Source organism: Eptesicus fuscus, chromosome 5 (assembly GCF_027574615.1).
Source record: "Eptesicus fuscus isolate TK198812 chromosome 5, DD_ASM_mEF_20220401, whole genome shotgun sequence".
Classification (NCBI taxonomy): Eukaryota; Metazoa; Chordata; class Mammalia; order Chiroptera; family Vespertilionidae; genus Eptesicus; species Eptesicus fuscus.
The window spans coordinates 33,700,097-33,719,506 of record NC_072477.1 but is presented as its reverse complement, the minus strand read 5'-3'; the positions used below and the strand labels follow the sequence as shown (position 1 = coordinate 33,719,506).

The following is a 19,410-nucleotide window of genomic DNA, read 5'->3' as shown; positions in this document are numbered from 1 at the left end:
CTACAGAGAAAAACATTGCCCTAACCCCATGCTGTCAAGTGGGCAACTCAAGATCATAAAACTCTAAGGTCACGTGAACCACATCTGTCTTCGTTTTCTCTTGAAGTTGCTCCAGATGGTTATGAAAAAATGAAAATTCCATAATAATGAACCCTGATTAAGTCTTCATCATCAACTTTGTAAACTTCAATCTGTACATGAGGTATGTGCCAAGTAAGTGGACTTATATATGCTGGGGTATTTCACTCTTCCTAAAGACTGGCTGAAGTTCTTCTAGTCTGACCACCAAGCAACCCTGGAGCTCTGTAAAAGACTGCTAGTAATGTAGCTTCCATCTTCAGAGCATCAATATCTTTATCTCATGGAATAATAGGATTGTACGGTGCATTGTCAGAAAGATGACAAGGAGGCTTTTGAGACCCAGCTATGTCCCTATCTCATGTTGTAGGCTGGGACAACTCACATCCAATACACTGGGGCCTCAGCTTCCTTAGTTGTCATCACAACCAAAACTTAATTTACATTTTATGGAAAATTCACTGTACCCTCATACCTCCTGTCCTTGTACCTTCTCAGATTAGAAGGCCGCCCCTCCCCTTCACCTGTTTGTTTCCTCCTGCTCTTTTAAGAATCACTGCAGGTGCCAGTTCACCTGGAGAGCTGTTGGACCCTGCTGCTCCCCAACACTCTTATGTTTTCCTCTCTCAGAATACAAATCACACCAGAGTCTATTTTCTTGGTCAATTGCCCCACTAGAGGACAGGAACCAATTTATGTTTGTTTTGTTTTTAAATTCTGTCATCAGTACTTAGTAGAGTGACTGACCAAAAGAACATGTGTGGAAAGTGTTTGTTGAGTGAGTGAATAAATCTGAAAATCAGGGACTTGGCGCAGTGGATTTTTAAGACCCCTGGAACTTTATAGTTGAATGAGTCTGAGGTAAGGTTGGGGGAGGGGAGGAATTGATGCTAAATCTTTAGGGAAATAGGATAGGAGGGACTTCCATTAAGTCCACTTTGTTCTAAGGTTTGGACTTACTGCAACATCAGGGTGTAGAGCAATCACCAGTGGGGGGTGTGCAGGAGGCAGCCAATCAATGATTCCCTCTCATCATTGATGTTTCTATCTCTTCCTTTCCCTTCCTCTCTGAAATCAATAAAAATATTTTTTAAAAAATTCTGTCTAAATAAATCCTATAATTTAAAAAATAAAATTGTATGCAGAACTTCAATACATTAAAAGATAAAAAGGACAGTGCTGAGAGTTAAGGGGGAGGAGAGAAGTACTCTGGTAGGTTACCTCTCATTGTCCATGACCCTCCAAAAGAGTGAGGCTCACTCCCCATTCATTGTACAGAGTTGGAGCGGGGGCCAAGAATGTAAATGCCCTGCCCAAGATAACCCAGCTGATCTCAGGAGAACAGCCAAGATGCTCACCACATGATGCCTCCAGGATGTCCAGGAGGAAAGCTGCCTTAGAAGTAGGTGGTACCTCCCTCTCTGCTCTGAAGGGCAGACCCACATGAGGATTTAATGTTCCCAGTGTGTCATTCCTTCCCCTCAATAGAAGAAAGAAACATTACAAAGCAAAATCTGATAGGACTTTAACAACTATCTCAAATCTCAGCCTTTGTACATGGGCACAAGATAGGAAAAATTGTGTGTTAATTAAATCAGTAAAGTTGAGACTTGACTGCAATTCTTGATTTCTTAATATTCAGATTTCCATGTGCTGGATCTTTCCAAGGTAGGGAATACAAGTTTCCTTACCTGTTCCGAAAGACGGAGGAGTGATGGATTCTGGGCTGTCATCTTCAGGCTCTGAGACGGTGACAGTAGGGACTGTGTCAGGACTCGGTTTCAGACAGACATCTTGCTTCTCGGGGGTCTTCTCTTGGGTAGCAGTTTCAACAGAAGGCTCAATTTCAGTCAGCGTGATTTTGATGGGGGCAGTGACCACGGAGGCTCTATGGTGCTCTTCAGAGAGATCATCTATATAAGAAGCAAATGTTGATTCTTCAAATAAATGGTCCTTGAGGATTTTTCCCTCCACAGGAGCTGGTTTCTCTGGTTCACGGGCCTTTTCAGATTTTATTGAGATTTCAGTGTCCTTATTCTTAAAGTCAAAGTCTTTCTCTTCCAACTTGGGGTGATGTTGCTCCTGATAGCTCACCTCCTCCGGCCTGGTTATGTCAATGTACTTGTAAGCTTCTGCTTTCATCTGGTCCAGGGGGTCTGCTAAGATCTTGTTCACTTCGGTGGACTCTGCAGGAGTCATCTCTATTCCAGAATCAGAACTAAATAAGCCGTGAGGCTCCGTCCCAGGCACGTCTGGTAAGGAGGGCCCAGGGGTACTCAGCTCCTCAGGGCTCTCGGATGTGGTGACGTGGCCATTTTCTTTCTGAAGAATTCCAGTGAAATATGTGGAATCCTCCTGAGGTGGATAACAGATGTCGGAAATCAGAGATGTGTAGCACGCTCCTTCCCCATCCTTTGATGGTGTTGAAAAGGGATGATCCATGGCATGGGAGACATCTGCCACACCTAGGAACCAAAACAGCAGCAGACGGTGAGTGGGCACTAGGCTTCAATCTTCTCTCCTGCCTAACCCACCACCCACCCCTGCCCTGTGGAGACACATGCCTCCTCCACACCTTGGGGTTCCTCTCAGCACCAGGATGTTCATTTCTCTTGATAGCCCATAGCACCAGCATGTGTCCGGCAGCTGACTACAGAGGCTCACACAGCTGCCATGGCCAGAAAAGTTGGGGACAGATCCCAGAGGACTAGAAAGTTGATTTTCAACATCAACTACCTCAATACACTGTGACTTGGTCTTACTTAGTATTATTCCACAGAAGCCCTCTTTGTAGCTAAAGCATTTATGACTCTTTAAGCAGAGGTGGAAATGTAGGCTAATTCAGGTCTGAAAGTGCAACAATAGGATAGTCGACTGGGGAGAGGGGCTGCTGTTGGACTCAGAGCTGGAAGAGGCCCTAGGAGACCCTCTCGTCCAGCCCCTTCCTCCAGGGACTCCTGCCCCACCTGGATGGGTGCCATTCCTTCTCTTTTTAAAGGTCCCTAGAGAAAGGGACTCCTAGCTTTCCAATGGGCTCATCCCAAAGTGCTATCGCCTTAATGGTGCTCTTCCTTATTTCTTCAGTTTTCTCATCTTGTTTCACTCTCATTCACTCATCTACTGCCCATTCTTCGCCTTCCAGTGATACTCACAATGGCCCACTGGGGATTTCTTAGTTCCAGTGGTGGTGCTAAGGTCAAAACTGGTTTCCAAGTTGGAGTCTATAGAATGTTTTCACTTGCCCTTCATTCTACTCATAAACCAGTCAAAAGTTCATTAACAGGCAGAAGAGGAAAACCCTCTATTAATTTTCTTGGCTGTAAAATGTTATAAGAAAGGAAGAAAACTAATAATGTTTATTGAGGTGTTGCTATATGCTAAGCAGTTGGATTTTACCTAATTATTACAACTATTTTATAAATTAAGCCCCATACTCTCAACGTACAAGCACATCTCACACACACACACACACACACACACACACACACACACTCACATAGACAAACACAAGTTCTCAAAAGACATGCAAAGAATATTCCAGATTAGGGCACCAACTCATCCTATATAATAAAGAGGTAATATGCAAATTGACCCTCACGCCCTTGCACAAGATGACCGCCCCCATGTTGTCAAAGATGTCCACCACAAGATGGCTGGCAGGGGAGGGTAGTTGTGGGTGATCAGGCCAGCAGGGGAGGGCAGTTAGGGGTGACCAGGCTGGCAGGGGAGGGCAGTTGGAGGTGACCAGGCTGGCAGGGGAGGGCAGTTGGGGGCAACCTGGCCTGCAGGGGAGGGAGGGCAGTTGGGGGAGACCAGGCCAGCAGGGGAGGACAGTTAGGGGTGGCCAGGCTGGCAGGGGAGGGCAGTAGGGGGCGACCAGGCCTGCAGGGGAGAGCAGTTGGGGGCGACCAGGCCTGCAGGGGAGGGCAATTGGGGGGAACCAGGCCAGCAGGGGAGGGCAGTTAGGGGCAACCAGGCTGGCAGGGGAGTGGTTAGGGGTGATCAGGCAGTCAGGCAGGCAAGCGGTTGAAAGCCAGCAGTCCCGGATTGTGAGAGGGATGTCCGACAGGGATTGGGCCTAAACCAGCAGTCAGACATCCCCCAAGGGGTCCCAGATTGGAGAGGGTGCAGGCTGGGCTGAGGGATACCACCCCCCCCCCCCCCCAGTGCACAAATTTTGTGCACTGGGCCTCAAGTAAAAGTAATAAAAGTAGAAGCTGTAATAAAATAGTAACAGCTAATATTTGAGTGTTTGCTGTGTGCCAGACATAATTCCAAGCTTTTTATTAATATTGACTCATTTAATCATCATAGCTATCTTAGGAGATTGGTGCTATTAGCTGCATTTCACAAATGAGGAAACTGAGGAACAGAGAGGCTAGGTACCTCACCTAAGATCTCACTGGTAGAAAGCAACACAGCCAGGATTCAAACCCCAGCAGTCTAGAAGTCAGGAAACTTCCCCTCATGCCCTGTGCACCTTCTTAAAATCGGTTTATGAAATTTATTTTTTTTCAGTAATTTCAAATCTAGTATTATCACAAGTAAACTTAACTTTTGCATTTTCCTAGCTGTTTTCTTGGTTACACGAGTCATTTTTTGTCTAAGGGGAATGAAAAAAGCACAAAGCCTCTTCTCCATTCTAGCACTTTCCTGCCTCAGCACCTGGCACTTGCTTGGACCTCACTTTGCTTGGACCTCTCTTCCCCCAGATACCCGTATTCCTAACCCCCTTGTGCTGATCTTTGTCCAAGTCACCTTCACAAGGGAGATGACAATGTCCACTACCTAAAACCTGTCTTGCCATCTCCACTCCGTGGCAACCCTGTTCCCTCCTACCCTTCTCTACTTTTTCTCTTTTTTCCTGTATAACTTGTCTCCTCCCAATATACTATATAACTAACTTATTTATCTATTACTTATGTATTGATTGTCTCTCCTTGCTAGGCATGCTCCATGAGGGCAGGAATCTTTGACTATTCTGTTTGGTAACACAGTTCAACACCTACACACACTAGATACTCAATAAATATTTGTGAAATTTAAAAAGTGTGAATTTTGGAATTAAGCACAAGTAACAGGATTGTGTGAGAAGATAGGTTGGCAGATTCCCCCAAATCCAAAGGATACTCACTTCACTCAGCAAGTGGCCTAATCTTGTGACCAGTTCAAATGTGTACATTTCAGCAAAGCTTCTAATTGTACTTCCTTTGCATATGGTAGCCCCTTTTCAATTTGGACCAAAAATAGCTCAATAGCAAAAGGAATAATATTAATGATGAGCCTTATTGTCTACCATATATAGATCACCAATGAAAAAGCTAATAAATTTAAATTCATGTGTGCACACACATCTTTATCCTGAAGAATTTTAAAAGCTTCTTTCATTATATGGGCTCAGCCTACATGTAGACGTCACTAGAGACAGGGAAATCAATCCTGAGATATTTCATTACAGACATTTGGATCCTGGGATTCTCTGCCCCAATTATCTGGAACCACTTCCACAGGAGAATAAGTAATTGTTCAACAGAAAGGAGGGTTTGCCCATGGATATAAATTGTCTGGAGGTGTGTGGGGGTGGGGAAGGGGACACTTTCCGGATAAATGCACAGTAGGTGGTATCCAGGGCTGCATCACCATCATTCACCTCTCACTGCATGCTTCTATTGCAGAGGCCACCACCAGGCTCCTGGCTCTTATCACCTATACCTGGCCTAGTGCATAGCCCTCCAGCCCATGGTCTCCTGACACCAGTTATCACACTAAACACAACTCAGCAACTGGCCCCAGGGTTCTGCCTTGCGTCACCAGATAATCCTTAAACTCTGCAGCCTGGCATTGGAGCCGATGTGCATGCCATCTGGTCTCACAACTTTGTCTCCACTCGTCTTCACAATCTCACACTCCACCAGCTTTTCAAATCCTGTCTTTCACTCTTCAATTCAAACTCTAAGCTCTGATTAATATAAACTCTCCATCACTTCTCTAACACTTTATTCTTCCGATCTTTACACCAAAATCTCTGACTTTTAACCTCAAACCATAAAGTTAAGCAGCTTTAAATGCCCCTCCTCCATGATGAATATGCTGGTCACACCTGCCAGGACCTGACCCCTTCCTATTGTTCCCCCTCTTCTTTCCTACAGCACCTAACTATACTGAGCATGTGGCATGTGTGACATACGACTTCTCTATGTCCAAGTTATCTCCTAGTAACCTGTCAGCTCCTGGAGTTTGATGCTCATGGTTTGCTCACTATATTGTATAGTAGGCACCCAATACAAAATGAATGAATGAATGAATGAATCAATCAATCAATCTGTTAACTTAAAAACATTAAAACCTGTAAAGAATTTTTGTGAGTTTATTTGAGCCAAACTGTCGACAATTGCCAGGAAGCAGAATCTCAACATATTGGGATAATGCTCAGAAGAATGGCAATTTTTCACATTGTTTTATACATTACAATCAAAGGAGGAGATGTAAGTGGGTTACATGAAATCCATTGGTGATAGATTAGGGAGGCGGGAGAAAGCAAAGCGGGGGGTGGGGTGGGAGTGGGAGGGTTGGAAGGGAACCTCTGGGATTGGATAAAAAGTAAAATGATAGACACATGCTTCTTTTACTTAGATGGGTACAGGATAGTTAACAGTCAACAATTAACATGGTAACAATAACAATGAAGGAATTTATGGTCTCTGTCCTGGGGCCCAGGCGCATCTGGTTGTGCCCTGAGAGGTCCGGAAAAAGGGAAGTTACAAGTTACCCTGACATTTCATAGGTATGTTATCTTAGATGCAAAAAGACAATAGGTTCAGTTAAAGGTTGACCTTTGTCAGGGAAGATACGGCCTAGGATATGACTACCCACTATAAACTGCTTTTAGTTAAAGTTTTAATTTCAGACCATCCTCTGTGGTTACTTTAGGTCTTTGAGTTTGCAAGACTGCCATGCAGGCCTTCCCTGAGCTTGTCAGGTTAGCAGGTGGCCCCTTTTTTCATTCACAAATTGATCAATCAGTTTATTCCATGCAGCTATTGAGAACAAACTAAGACTAATTGATACAAGTTACAAAGAGGATGTGTTTAATATATCAAGTGAAAGAACAATCTAGAAAATCGAGTTATCCAACAATGGGACAGAGCTGCATCTCAGAAACAAGAGTGCTCTGATCCTGGGGCAATCAGAGAGAGGGGCCCAGTGTCTGTCTAGGCAGGAACCAGCATTTGGTGAGAAGTTGGATGCAACAACCACAGAAGTCCCTTCCAACTTTCTATGATTTATGTACTGATTGGCTGCCACTGTAGTGGGACACGACTTCCTTTATTCCTTCCTTACTTGTAAAACAGAATCAATATAATTTTCCCTGAGGTGAAAATTATATAGGGACTTCCCAGACATATGGTAACAACTGAGGGCATAGAATCTAGAGTACACCTACATTAAAAGAGAGACTATAAACAGAATCAACACTTGGGAGGAATTTCCACCCCTGAAATTCTTATCCTACTACCTCTGTCTTGACCAGAGCGCCCAGCATAAAACTGAAAGGACCCCTTTGCCACATTCTTCAAATACCACCAACTAGATGAGGAGGAACAAAGTCACTTGTGTAAATCACACATGTAAATGGGACCGTGTGAGAGCCCTCATAAAAGCAACAAATAATCGAAATCCTCTGAATGTGGGCATGTCCCATTTTCTTAAATTGCGCCAAGTACCCTGAAAGAGTCTCAAGGTTCTAACTGATTGAATTTGAAAATGTTACATACATTACAGGGTACCTATCAGTCAGGACTCTTGGAAACAGAAAGCCCTACTAGACAGTAAATTATGCGAGTGCGGAGTCCTGTGGGATTGTTGGAACTAGGGAGCCAAACGGAGCCTCAGGCTCATGAAAGCCCATTAATTCTTGTCAGCTCTTCCTGCAGAGCTGGCAGAAGTGAGGCCTGAGAGAGGGAGCTGGAGCCAGTGACCCCAGGCAGGGACCAATATTGTTACACTGTTAAATACAAATCCACTAAATAAAAGCTCTTTCCTTGCTGAGACGAGAAATTACTGCTTGCTTTCCATAACCAAGGATTCCTTGGAACATCTGACTTCTTTCTCTCCAGCTGTTTCCTTGGCCATCTAGAAGCCCAATCAATTCCTGTGGAAGAAGATATACAATGGGCGGACCCACAGACGCCCTCTCGGGAGGTGGCTGGACAGGAGGGCACCACAAGTTCAGTTACCTGGATGCATTTTAAATGGGATTGATTTTTCAAATTTTCATTTTACAAGTAACTTTTCAGGAAAGTTCTTAAAATAAAAACGAAAGACTCCATTGGTCACAATTTCTAGTCAAAAGTCCGGTGGAAGAAAGAGGAAAGTACGCTCAAACCGTTGCCATTAAATCACTTGTGCTGATAAAACCAGCTTTTTGTAGTCGCCAATGTTCTAGGCCAGAAATATTTATCGTGAGCCAGACAAATTCCATAATCTCATAAAGGGTAGGTGTTTTATTTAATTTAATTCTTTGGCAATACTGAGGAATGAGGCGACAAAGATGACTTGCTGAAGATGGTTTTGCTTTCCCTAAGGAAAGTTTCAATCCCAAAATTCTAGTTCTGAGCTCTGACTCATCCTCACAGAATCAAGTTCATGCAATTGGTGGCCGCCAGGTTCCGATTGTATTCAGGCTCTACTACTGTCAGTTGTCAGACTCTTGGCAAGTTAGCCTCTCTGAGCCTCAGTTTTTTCATTTTAAAAGTGGGGGTAATAACAGTTCCCATCTTATCGGGCTGTTACGAGGATTAAATGAGATGATGCACTTAGCTCTGAGCCTGGCACACAGTACACACTCAATAAAGGAGAGCTGTGGATTTTATTTTTACCTCTACTTTGCAAGGAAGACACTCAACATTTGCAACATATTACCATGTCCATTCAGTATAGCCAATCCGCACTCATCTTGCCCGCTGGGGTCTGCCTTAGATGCTAAAGTCCCCAGAGTTCAAGGCCACTGCTGTCCGCAGAGTTCCATGAGTGGGCGGTTGCTTGTACTTTCTAGTGATGCTACTGACACAGATTTGTCCCAATCGTGGTGATGGCTGACTCAATTGTGAAAAGTTGAATTTACCAAGGCGATATTCAATAAAGAAATGAGTGTTTGGTACCCATGGATGAGCTTTCTCCCTTGTGGGTGGAGCTCATTCTAACCTCTCAGGGTCTGTGGCTTAAGATGACACTTTTATAACTGAATAAAGCCCTTCTTACTACTCTGAGATAGGAATTTAGAGAATGCCAAAGGAAAGACTGATTATAACAAAGGGTTTTCTGAGCACAGAGGTAGATATACTCCATTAGAGAAGCATCTGGATTAAAAACAAAACAAAGCGCCCTAACCGGTTTGGCTCAGTAGATAGAGCTTCAGCCTGCAGACTCAAGGGTCCCAGGTTCGATTTCGGTCAAGGGCATGTACCTTGGTTGCAGGCACATCCCTAGTAAGGGGTGTGCAGGAGGCAGCTGATTGATGTTTCTCTCTCATCGATGGTTCTAACTCTCTCTCCCTCTCCCTTCCTCTCTGTAAAAATCAATAAGATATATTTAAAAAACAATAACAACAACAACAACAAAAAAAACAAAACAAAACAAAGCAAAGACACCAGTTACTGTTTGAATAGAGCCAACACTAACAGGTATCGGAAACATTGGTCCCAATGAATTAAGAATATTTTTAAAAGGAAGGGGGCATAATTTGTAAAAATCTGGAATGACAGTGGGTGGAGGGAGAGATACACATCCATATTCAAGAATTAAAGGCCAGAAACAGTGATGCACGAAGTGAATCTGGATTCACTTTCCCAGAATCGTTTGCCCTTAGGCTGCCCATGTGATGGATGGCAGTAGCCTGCACAGGGGTTAGGCTGTGCAGCTCTTTCTCCGAAACTCCCACTTATCTCTTCTGAGTGCTAAGAAATCAGCAGCCCCACAGTGTGGGGGCTGTGACACATTTGACAACAGAGCCACCTAGGATGGATGGGCATGTCAGGGAGGCTCCTGGAGCCTCTATGTCACCTCAGAAACATTCTCCTTCTGAAATTAAGTGGCCTGTGAATTAACATGACAAATGGGTGCTGAGAAACCCAGGTACACTCATTCTTTAAAATTTTACCTATGTGATTAGTTAATAGAGTGAAAAAGAAAAAAATGAGCCTGCATTCTCTCGCAAAAGACTCTAAGACAAAGCTGATGACATGCTTGGGTGTTTAAGACTATGAGTAACTACTCTTTCTTTTTCCAAATCACTGCCTTATTTAAAGCCAGGATAACAGATTTAGCTGTTGGGGGATTGCAAAATTAATGTTTAATGAAAAATGATTCAGCAAGTTTTAGGGTTTTCTTTCCCCTCTGAAGAGCCAGGGCTCTCACTGCCTGCGGTTTTCACTTGAGCAGAAAATTCTGTTAGAGGAAAAGACCTTGTCTGGCACAGGATCCCCTGTCTAAGTGTCTCCGCCAGTCCTCATAGCGCCTTGGAAAGAATAAAGCGGCAGAGTGTTGAGATAAAATGGGAGCGGAAGTTCTGATGAGCCTTAGAAGTGCGAGGCATTTTTTGCCTGCTGTCCAAGGGAGGAAATGTGATTCTATGGCTTTCTGTGGGAGACAATCCTTTGGGGAGGGAGGGTGGAGGTGAATGTCATTAAAAATTTACTTCGATCTTAAGAAAAAGGCCTTAAAACCCTACATAGAGTCTCACTGCTTTTTTAAGCAGCTTTGTTGATGTAAAGTTCACAAACCATAGCATTCACTCAAAGTGTGCAATTCAGCAGTTTTTGTATATTCGCAGTTATGCAACCATCTCCACTGTCCACCCACCCACTCTCAATGTTTCCCATACAGAGAAAGTTCTGTTACGTCTGCCACACAAAGAATTACTTTTGGAACAAAAGAAAGGCTAATTTTGCTCTCTGACTTCCAAGGAAAATAACTGTTCTCAGCCATATTTCCTCCACGCTAGGTATACATAAGTAGTAGCAAAAGTGTGCACTATAAATTTCTGTTGGCACTTTAATGGTTCTTTTGCTCCCTCCCCCTACAAAGAATCATCTAGCTACTCCCCATAATTCCTTTCACATGACTGTTCCCCCTTTCTCACCAGCTAGACCCTTCTCACCTTCTGTGTAAATGATGTGATAGTCCCCTGTGTTCTCCAGCTTCCAGCCTCACCTCTTCTGCGTGCCACCCTGCCCGTGGCTGACAAACTCATTTCCCTAAAACACCGCTTTCCCAGGTCAGTTCTCTATTCCAGAGCCTCTGGTGGCCCTCTTTTCCCATCCACTGGCTTGGAATTCAGGACCTTCATCAATGAGGTCCCCATCTATCTTTGTAATTTTATTTCCGAGCCTGCTCAAGAAACACACCATTCAAGCCCACAAACATGAGATTCAACTTCTGTGTTTTTATTCAAGCCCTTCCCCTTAACTGAAAGGCCCTTTCACTTCTCCCCCAATCCGCATAAAGTCTCTGGTACTCTCTCACCCCCTGTAGAGATTCTCCCCCTACACCCTGCTCCTCAATGCTGTTTTCCTCATCTCCACCCCAAGGGCTATGCCCATTCGTTTGGGCCCATGGGCTTTATTGCCTTTGTCACCAGTTATCTGTTGACTTGCTGAGAACCATGTCTTCACTTCTTCATATCCCTGAGTCTCCAGCACTGTGCTTTGCACATAATATGCGCTTAGTAACTACTGACTGGATAATTACCTCCATATGCCTTCTGACTGAGTCACAATGAAGAGCTTTTGCTAGTAGAGTAAACTTTCCATCAATCATGTGTTAATCCAATCAAAAGGTTTGCTGAACATCTGCCTTGTGCAAAGCACTGAAATAAAGGACATTTCCATACAAATGTAGGCTTAGTAACCAAGTGTGTCATAAACCTTTACCACGAAGCCATTGTTTGCAACTGGAAGTTCAGGTCCCCCTGGCTGCTTGTGGCAGTGGTGCTGGTGGGTGGTTGGGTCTCTTGGATGATCACAATTAGAGCAGGGAGGTCCCATATGGAGCCTCACATATTCTATATCCTGATTCATCTTTCTGGTCAGGCATGGTATTATTGGAAGAAAATTATTGGAAAGGTTCTTTAAAGTTGTCTAATTCAATCCCCTTCCTATCCTAGGATCTCACAAGATTCAGGATTGACCATCTCCCAACCTTAGTTTGAATATTCCCACTGATGGAAATGTTGCTATGCAAACCTAATTATTAATAAGTGTTGTAGTCAAAAGCCTAGGCTGTGGAGTCAAATACATGACTCCGAATACTGACTCCACCTTTTGCTAGCTGTGTGACCATGGGCAGATTTCCTATTACCTTTGTGCTTTAGTTTCACCTGATAATAATAATTATCACCTCATGGGATTATTGTGAAGACTAAATGAGATGGTGGAATCAAAGCACTAAGAATCACATGTTAAGGGCTCATTATTTTTTACATTGGGCTTAAGTATACATCACTGTTGTTTCCAGCCTTTATAGTCCCACATTTGTCTTCAAAGTTTATTACTGGCGACACCTCAAATAATTAGAAAACAATACCACACATAAAGGGCTAACCTCCCTAATATATAAAGAGTTCCTAGAAATCAAGAAGAAAAAGACTATCAATTCTTTTTTTTGTTAAGATCATGGATGAAGAATAAACACTTTGCATAGAAAAAACAGTAAAAATGACCCAGAACATAAAAATATTTAAACAAGCCTAAAATGACATTTCTCCTTTTTCATATTGGGAAAAATTCAAAAAGCTTTGGCAATACACTCACGTGCTGAAAGGGGTCTGGTAGAAGTAGATATGCTATAACCCCTAAAGAGGGCATTTGGCAGTGCCTATCCAACTTACAAAAGCATTTACTCTTTGAACCAGCAATTTTTCTTAGAGAAATTATTTTACAGATATACCTGCACATTTACAAAATGAATGAGAACAAAGTATTCATTGCAGTAAAGTTTGAAATAACAAAAATTAAAACCAACTCAAAAGTCCATGATCAGGGCTTGGTTAAACAAACTATGTACTACTACACATAGAATATTATAAAGTTAGTTGTACAATAGAACGAAGACCATCTCCATCTAGTACTGATAAGGAAAAATTTTGACATAAATATTGTTTAGTGAAAAAGTAAAATGCAGCATATGTGTTATAGATATAGATACAGGTATACAGAAGCAGATAGACTGCTAGCCCTCATGTAAGAAAAGGAGGCAAAGAATATTTATTTGCATTTGCTTGTAGGTGAATAAAGAAACACTGGTAGATACTCAACAAACTAATTATTAACCGCAACGGTGGGACAGGATAAAGAGTAACAGAAATAGAAAAGAGACTTTTCATGGTATACTTATTTTTTAAAAATAATTTTACCTTTCAACCAAATATATGCATTGCTATTTAAATGTTTAATTTTATTTAAAAACAAAGAAAAAGAACACAATGTGAGATGATAGTAATAGTGTTGCACAAACTATGATGGGAAACCCCAATCCAGCTTCCTTCTTCCATATGATAAGGGTTCAAAGATCTGAAGATAGACATGTTCTCTCTATGTCCCATGGTTCAGACCAGAACCTTTCTTGTTCTACTTTCACATGTCTTTCTTCCTCACACTGTGAGCTCCTTGCAGTCTCACATGGACCGCACTTTGTATCTTACTATTTCCCTCTGCTAGGCACACTTACTGGTACATAGGTTTTGTTTGGTAAATACTCATGAAATGAATCAATGAGTATGATTCCACACTCATCATACTGGTTACTTTGTCATCGTTAAAATTTGACCTAGACCATGCCCTAACCGGTTTGGCTCAGTGGATAGAGCATCAGCCTGCGGACTGAAGGCCAGGTTCGATTCCGGTCAAGGGCATGTACGTTGGTTGTGGGCACATCCCCAGTAGGGGGTATGCAGGAGGCAGCTGATCGATGTTTCTAACACTCTATCCCTCTCCCATCCTCTCTGTAAAAAATCAATAAAATATATATATATTTTAAAAATTTGACCTGGACCTGATTATAAGCTGATGAGGAAATTGAGGAACAATGGGACTCTTTCCCCTCTGAATTTTTATTCCTTTGACTTAAACTTTCTATTTTTACTCACAGCATTTTATACTTGCTGCCACATACTATTAGCTCATGTTGCATTTGTGTCCAACTAAGACATGTGGGAACATAATTTGTTGTTGTTTTTGCTAAACAACAGCCTAATTAAAAAATGCACTTTTAGCCACGGCACTGAGCATATTTTATAAATTTGAAAAGCATTAAGTCAGATGCACAGAATTTTCATGCTAATTGCCTACAACCTGCATCTACCCGAACAGATTGAAGAAGACTCTAGAAAGGGGATTTACCTCAGTCTGTAATAATCCACGTGATCAAGCTAAACTAGAGTTAGGATTCCTCATTAGAATGTGTTTTGTAAAGGAAATTCTATGGCCACACAGCATAGGGCCATCCTTGTTGAGTTGCCACCAGTTCATACTATGTCTTAACAAAAAAAATAGATGTCCTTTCTCTGGTGGACGCCACCTGTGCCAGAGGTGTGCATCCTCTGCTGAAAGTCTTAGATTTTGTGCCAATGTTGGGAATTGAGCATAGGTCACAGGATTTAAAACAATGCTATATAAACTGACATGCTTTGGGAGGTACAGAAGGAAGGACAAATGAGGATGACTGGGGGATAATTCTGTTAGAAAGTTAACACAGTGTGTCACACGATATGATGTGGTACGAAGTAAGTTATGGCATGCTGTGTGGCATGACATGGTGTGGTGTGGTGCCATGTACTGTGCTGTGGCGAGCTGTGGCATGACATGACAGGGCAAGCAGCATAGTGTGGAGGACATGGCATGGTGTGTTGTGTGGGAGGCTTTATGGTGCAGCATTCTGCAATAGAAAAACCAAAGACTTAAATAGTGTATGAGGCATTTTTTTAACCACACTCATGCTATTGATAAAGGAACTAAAAGCTTAGAGGTTAAGGAACTTACTCTCAGGAACACGGCCATAAATAACAGAACCAAAACTTGGATTTGGGGCAATCTGACTCCAAAGCGAATGTTATTAGTGCTCTTCTCAGAATTCCTGTGAGGATTAAGGAGTCTGACTGGTTTGTGGCTGGCTTCTCAAGCAAAGCTAGATGGATCTGAATTTGGAATCATGGCACAGCTAATGATGCAGCAAAGTAGAAAAAAGTCATCTCTGCACCAAGTAGACTCAATGGTTGACCAATGTTTGTTTCTTATATATATTGTTAAGTGGTTGTGGCAAGGAAGTGCATGTTCTAGGACTTACGTTTTACTAAAAATACAGGTGTACCGGTTAATAATGAGGATTTTTTTTCAATAGATGGAGTTACACATATGTTGATATGTATGCGATTTGATATGTATGCTATTTTGTTGTATGGACAGCAAGCTTCAAAACTTCATATTTGCTAGTGTTAACATCATAGATATTTTTACACTTAAAAATATTGAATTTCGTGCCAAAAAAAAAGAGCATTTGCGGGAAGTTTTAATTCATTACTTTATTTTGAAGAAAATGTTATCGTATACTTCGGGAAGCTTATGGTGAACATGTTCCATCTCAAGATACTTGTGAACGCTGGTTGAAACACTTTAAAAGTGATGATTTCGATGTGAAAGACAAAGAACGAAAGTCAACTGAAAAGTGTGAAGACCAACAATTACAAGCATTATTGGATGAAGATGCGTGTCAAACTCAAGAACAACTTGCAGAAAGATTAAACGTTGCTCAGCAAACAATTTCCGATCATTTACAAGCAATGGGAAAGATTTTAAAGGAACGAAAATGGGTGCCACATCAACTGAACGAAAGACAAATGGAAAACTGAAAAGTCATCAGTAAAATGTTGCTTCAACGGCACAAAAGAAAGTCTTTTTTTTTTTTTTTTTGCATCAAACTGTGACTGGCGATGAAAAGTGGATTTATTTTGAGAATCCCAAATGCACAAAATCATGGGTTGATCCAGGTCAGCCATCAACATCGACTGCAAGGCCAAATCGCTTCGGAAAGAAGACAATGCTCTGCGCTTGGTGGGATCAGGAAGGTGTGGTGTATTATGAGCTTCTAAAACTATGTGAAACCCTTAATACTGATCGCTATCGACAACAAATAATCAATCTGAACCACACTTTGATTGTGAAACGACCAGAATGTTCCAGAAGACACGGCAAAGTAATTTTGCTTCATGATGACGCACCACCACACACTTCAAAACCAGTTAAAGACACGTTAAAAGATCTTGCTTGGGAAGTATTAACCCACCAGTTGTGTTTACCAGACCTTGCTCCTTCAGATTACCACTTGTTCTGATCGATGGCATACACACTTTCTGAGCAGCACTTCAAAACATAGGAAGAAGTGGAAAATTGGGTCTCTGAATCATTTGCCTCAAAACAAGAAAAGTTCTATTGGGACAGTATCCACAAATTACCTGAAAGATGGGGGAAATGTGTAGCTAAGCGATGGACATTACTTTGAATAAAGCACTTTTGATGTTTCTCTTGAAATTATCGTGTTTCCTTTGATTACAAAATCTGCCATTATTAACCAGTACACCTAATATATCAAAGTAGATTTCAAACTCATCGGCTGGACACTTTTTTGAGGTACACGGGCAGAAGAGAATGCTTTTGTTTTGAAATGCAGTTGTCATTAGCTACCATTTTGCCTTTATACATTATGCCTTCTTCCTCAAGTTTTCAAAATCTAACTATGTTCTGCTAGTCATGGGATATTTGAAATTTATATTTTGTTTTTGAGCATTCCTAATTTCAAACACAACTCATGTTAGAACACACGCTGTAAGAATAGAAACAAATGAACGACATTTTCGGGCAAATTAGCAAAAAACTGGAATTCAGGACACATCACTTGGTAGACTCAAAGGCAAACAAACCCTTTGACTTTAACACACACATACACATATACACTCACATGCAGCCAAGATAAAAATGCTGTATATATAGAAAATTTATTCTGCTTGGAATAAAGAAAATGGACCCCATAGGCAACCATACTAATCAAGAAAAGTGACAAGAAAGATTAATGTCCTTTATCAACAGCAGCACTCATTTTGCTCCTCTGAGCTATCTGATCTATGGGCCAAGGTAGACGGTGTGCTTAAAGCAGGACAATAACTCAGGCGCTGATGTGCCAGAGTGGGGAGTATTGATCCAAAAGGCTCTGAGTGCTCAGTCAGGAAACTACATCAAGGTTTCTTCTCACTTTCCTTTTATCCTCAGGAAGAAAAAGGACAATAAATAATAAGCAATTCATTCAAAACATGCATGATTTCTGACATCAATACAAAATTTCAACCAAGTGCATTCTAAGGGGGGAACGAAAATATTGCATATGTCTAGTCGAACCTACCTACATGATGATGAATGCATTGTGTCTTTACAAAAATACATTGTGAATTAAAAAACAATCCCATTTACCACTGCAACAAAAAATTAAGGTACCTAGGAATAAATTTAACCAAAGAGGTAAAGGACCTGTACTCAGAAAATTACAGGACACTGAAAAAGGAGATAGAGGAAGACATAAACAAATGGAATAATATACCGTGTTCATGGATTGGTAGAATCAACATCATTAAAATGTCCATACTACCCAAAGCAATCTATAGATTCAATGCAATCCCCATTAAAATACCAATGGCATATTTCACAGACCTAGAACAAATTCTCCAAAAATTCATCTGGAATAAAAAAAAGACCTCAAATAGCTGCAGCAATCTTGAGAAAGAAGAACAAAGTTGGAGGGATCACAACACCAGATATCAAGCTATATTACAAAGCCACTGTTCTCAAAACTGCCTGGTACTAGCATAAAAACAAACATATAGACCAATGGAACAGAACAGAGAACCCAGAGATAGACCCAAGCCATTATGCTCAATTACTATTTGACAAAAGAGGCAAGAGCATACAATGGAGTCAAGACAGTCTCTTTAATAAATGGTGCTGGGAAAATTGGACAGATACATGCAAAAAAAAATGAAACTAGATCACCAACTTACACCATACACAAAAATAAACTCAAAATGGATAAAGGACTTAAACGTAAGATGGGAAACCATAAAAATCTCAGAAGAAGCCATAGGCAGCAAAATAGCAGACATTTGTCATAGCAAAACTTACCGATACAGCTCCTAGGGCAATGGAAACTAAGTAGAAAATAAACAAATTGGACTACATCAAAATAAAAAGCTTCTGCACTGCAAAAGAAACCATCAACAAAACAACAAGGAAGCCCACTGCATGGGAGAACGTATTTGCCAATGTTATCTCCGATAAGGGTTTAATCTCCAACATTTACAGGGAACTCATACAACTTAACAAAAGGAAGATAAACAATCCATCAAAAAACGAGCAAAGGACCTAAAGAGACACTTTTTGAAAGAGGACATACAGAAGGCCAGGAAACACATGAAAACATGCTCAAAGTCACTAATCATCCAAGAGATCTAAATCAAAATGACAATGAGGTATCATCTCACACCTGTCAGAATGGCTACCATCAACAAATCAACAAAGGACAAGTGCTGCTGAGGATGCAGAGAAAAGGGAACCCTCTTACACTGCTGGTGGGAATGCAGACTGGTGCAGCCACTGTGGAGAACAGTATTACGTTTCTTCAAAAAATTAAAAATGGAACTTCCATTTGACCCAGTGATCCCACTTCTAGGAATATATCCCAAGAAAACAGAACACCAATCAGAAAGGATATATGCACCCCTATGTTCATAGCAGCACAATTTACAATAGCTAAGATTAGGAAACAGCATAAGTGCCCATCAGCAGAAGAGTGCATTAGAAAACTGTGGTACATCTACACAATGGAATACTACTCTGCTATAAAAAAGAAGGAATTCTTACAATTTGCAACAGCATGGGTGGAACTGGAGAGCATTATGCTAAGCGAAATAAGCCAGTCAGAAAAAGATAAATATCACATGATCTCACTCATTTGTGGAATATAATAAACATAAACTGATGAACAAAAATAGAACCAGAGTTATAGAAGCATCGAACAGACTGTCCAACCTATGAGGGAAGGTCGGGGTGAGGAGTAAGAGATCAACCAAAGGACTTGTATGCATGCATATGAGCATGACCAATGGACACAGACGGGGAGGAGGGGAGGGCATGTGCTGGGGGTTGGGAGCAGCTGGGAGAGGTCAATGGGGGAAAAAGGAGACTTATGTAATAGTTTAAAGTAAACAATAAAGAATTTAAATTAAAAAATACATTG

The 19,410-nt window shown here is 41.5% G+C and overlaps 1 protein-coding gene across 1 annotated transcript; it reads right to left on the bottom strand.

Annotated features, from left to right (window-relative positions):
• Positions 1-1,706: 1,706 nt before the first annotated feature.
• LOC129148977 (reticulon-1-like) lies at positions 1,707-2,531 on the bottom strand. Its single transcript, XM_054715484.1, has one exon. It carries the CDS (start codon positions 2,518-2,520, stop codon positions 1,717-1,719), a length of 804 nt encoding a protein of 267 aa, XP_054571459.1. The 5' UTR covers positions 2,521-2,531; the 3' UTR covers positions 1,707-1,716.
• Positions 2,532-19,410: the final 16,879 nt, after the last annotated feature.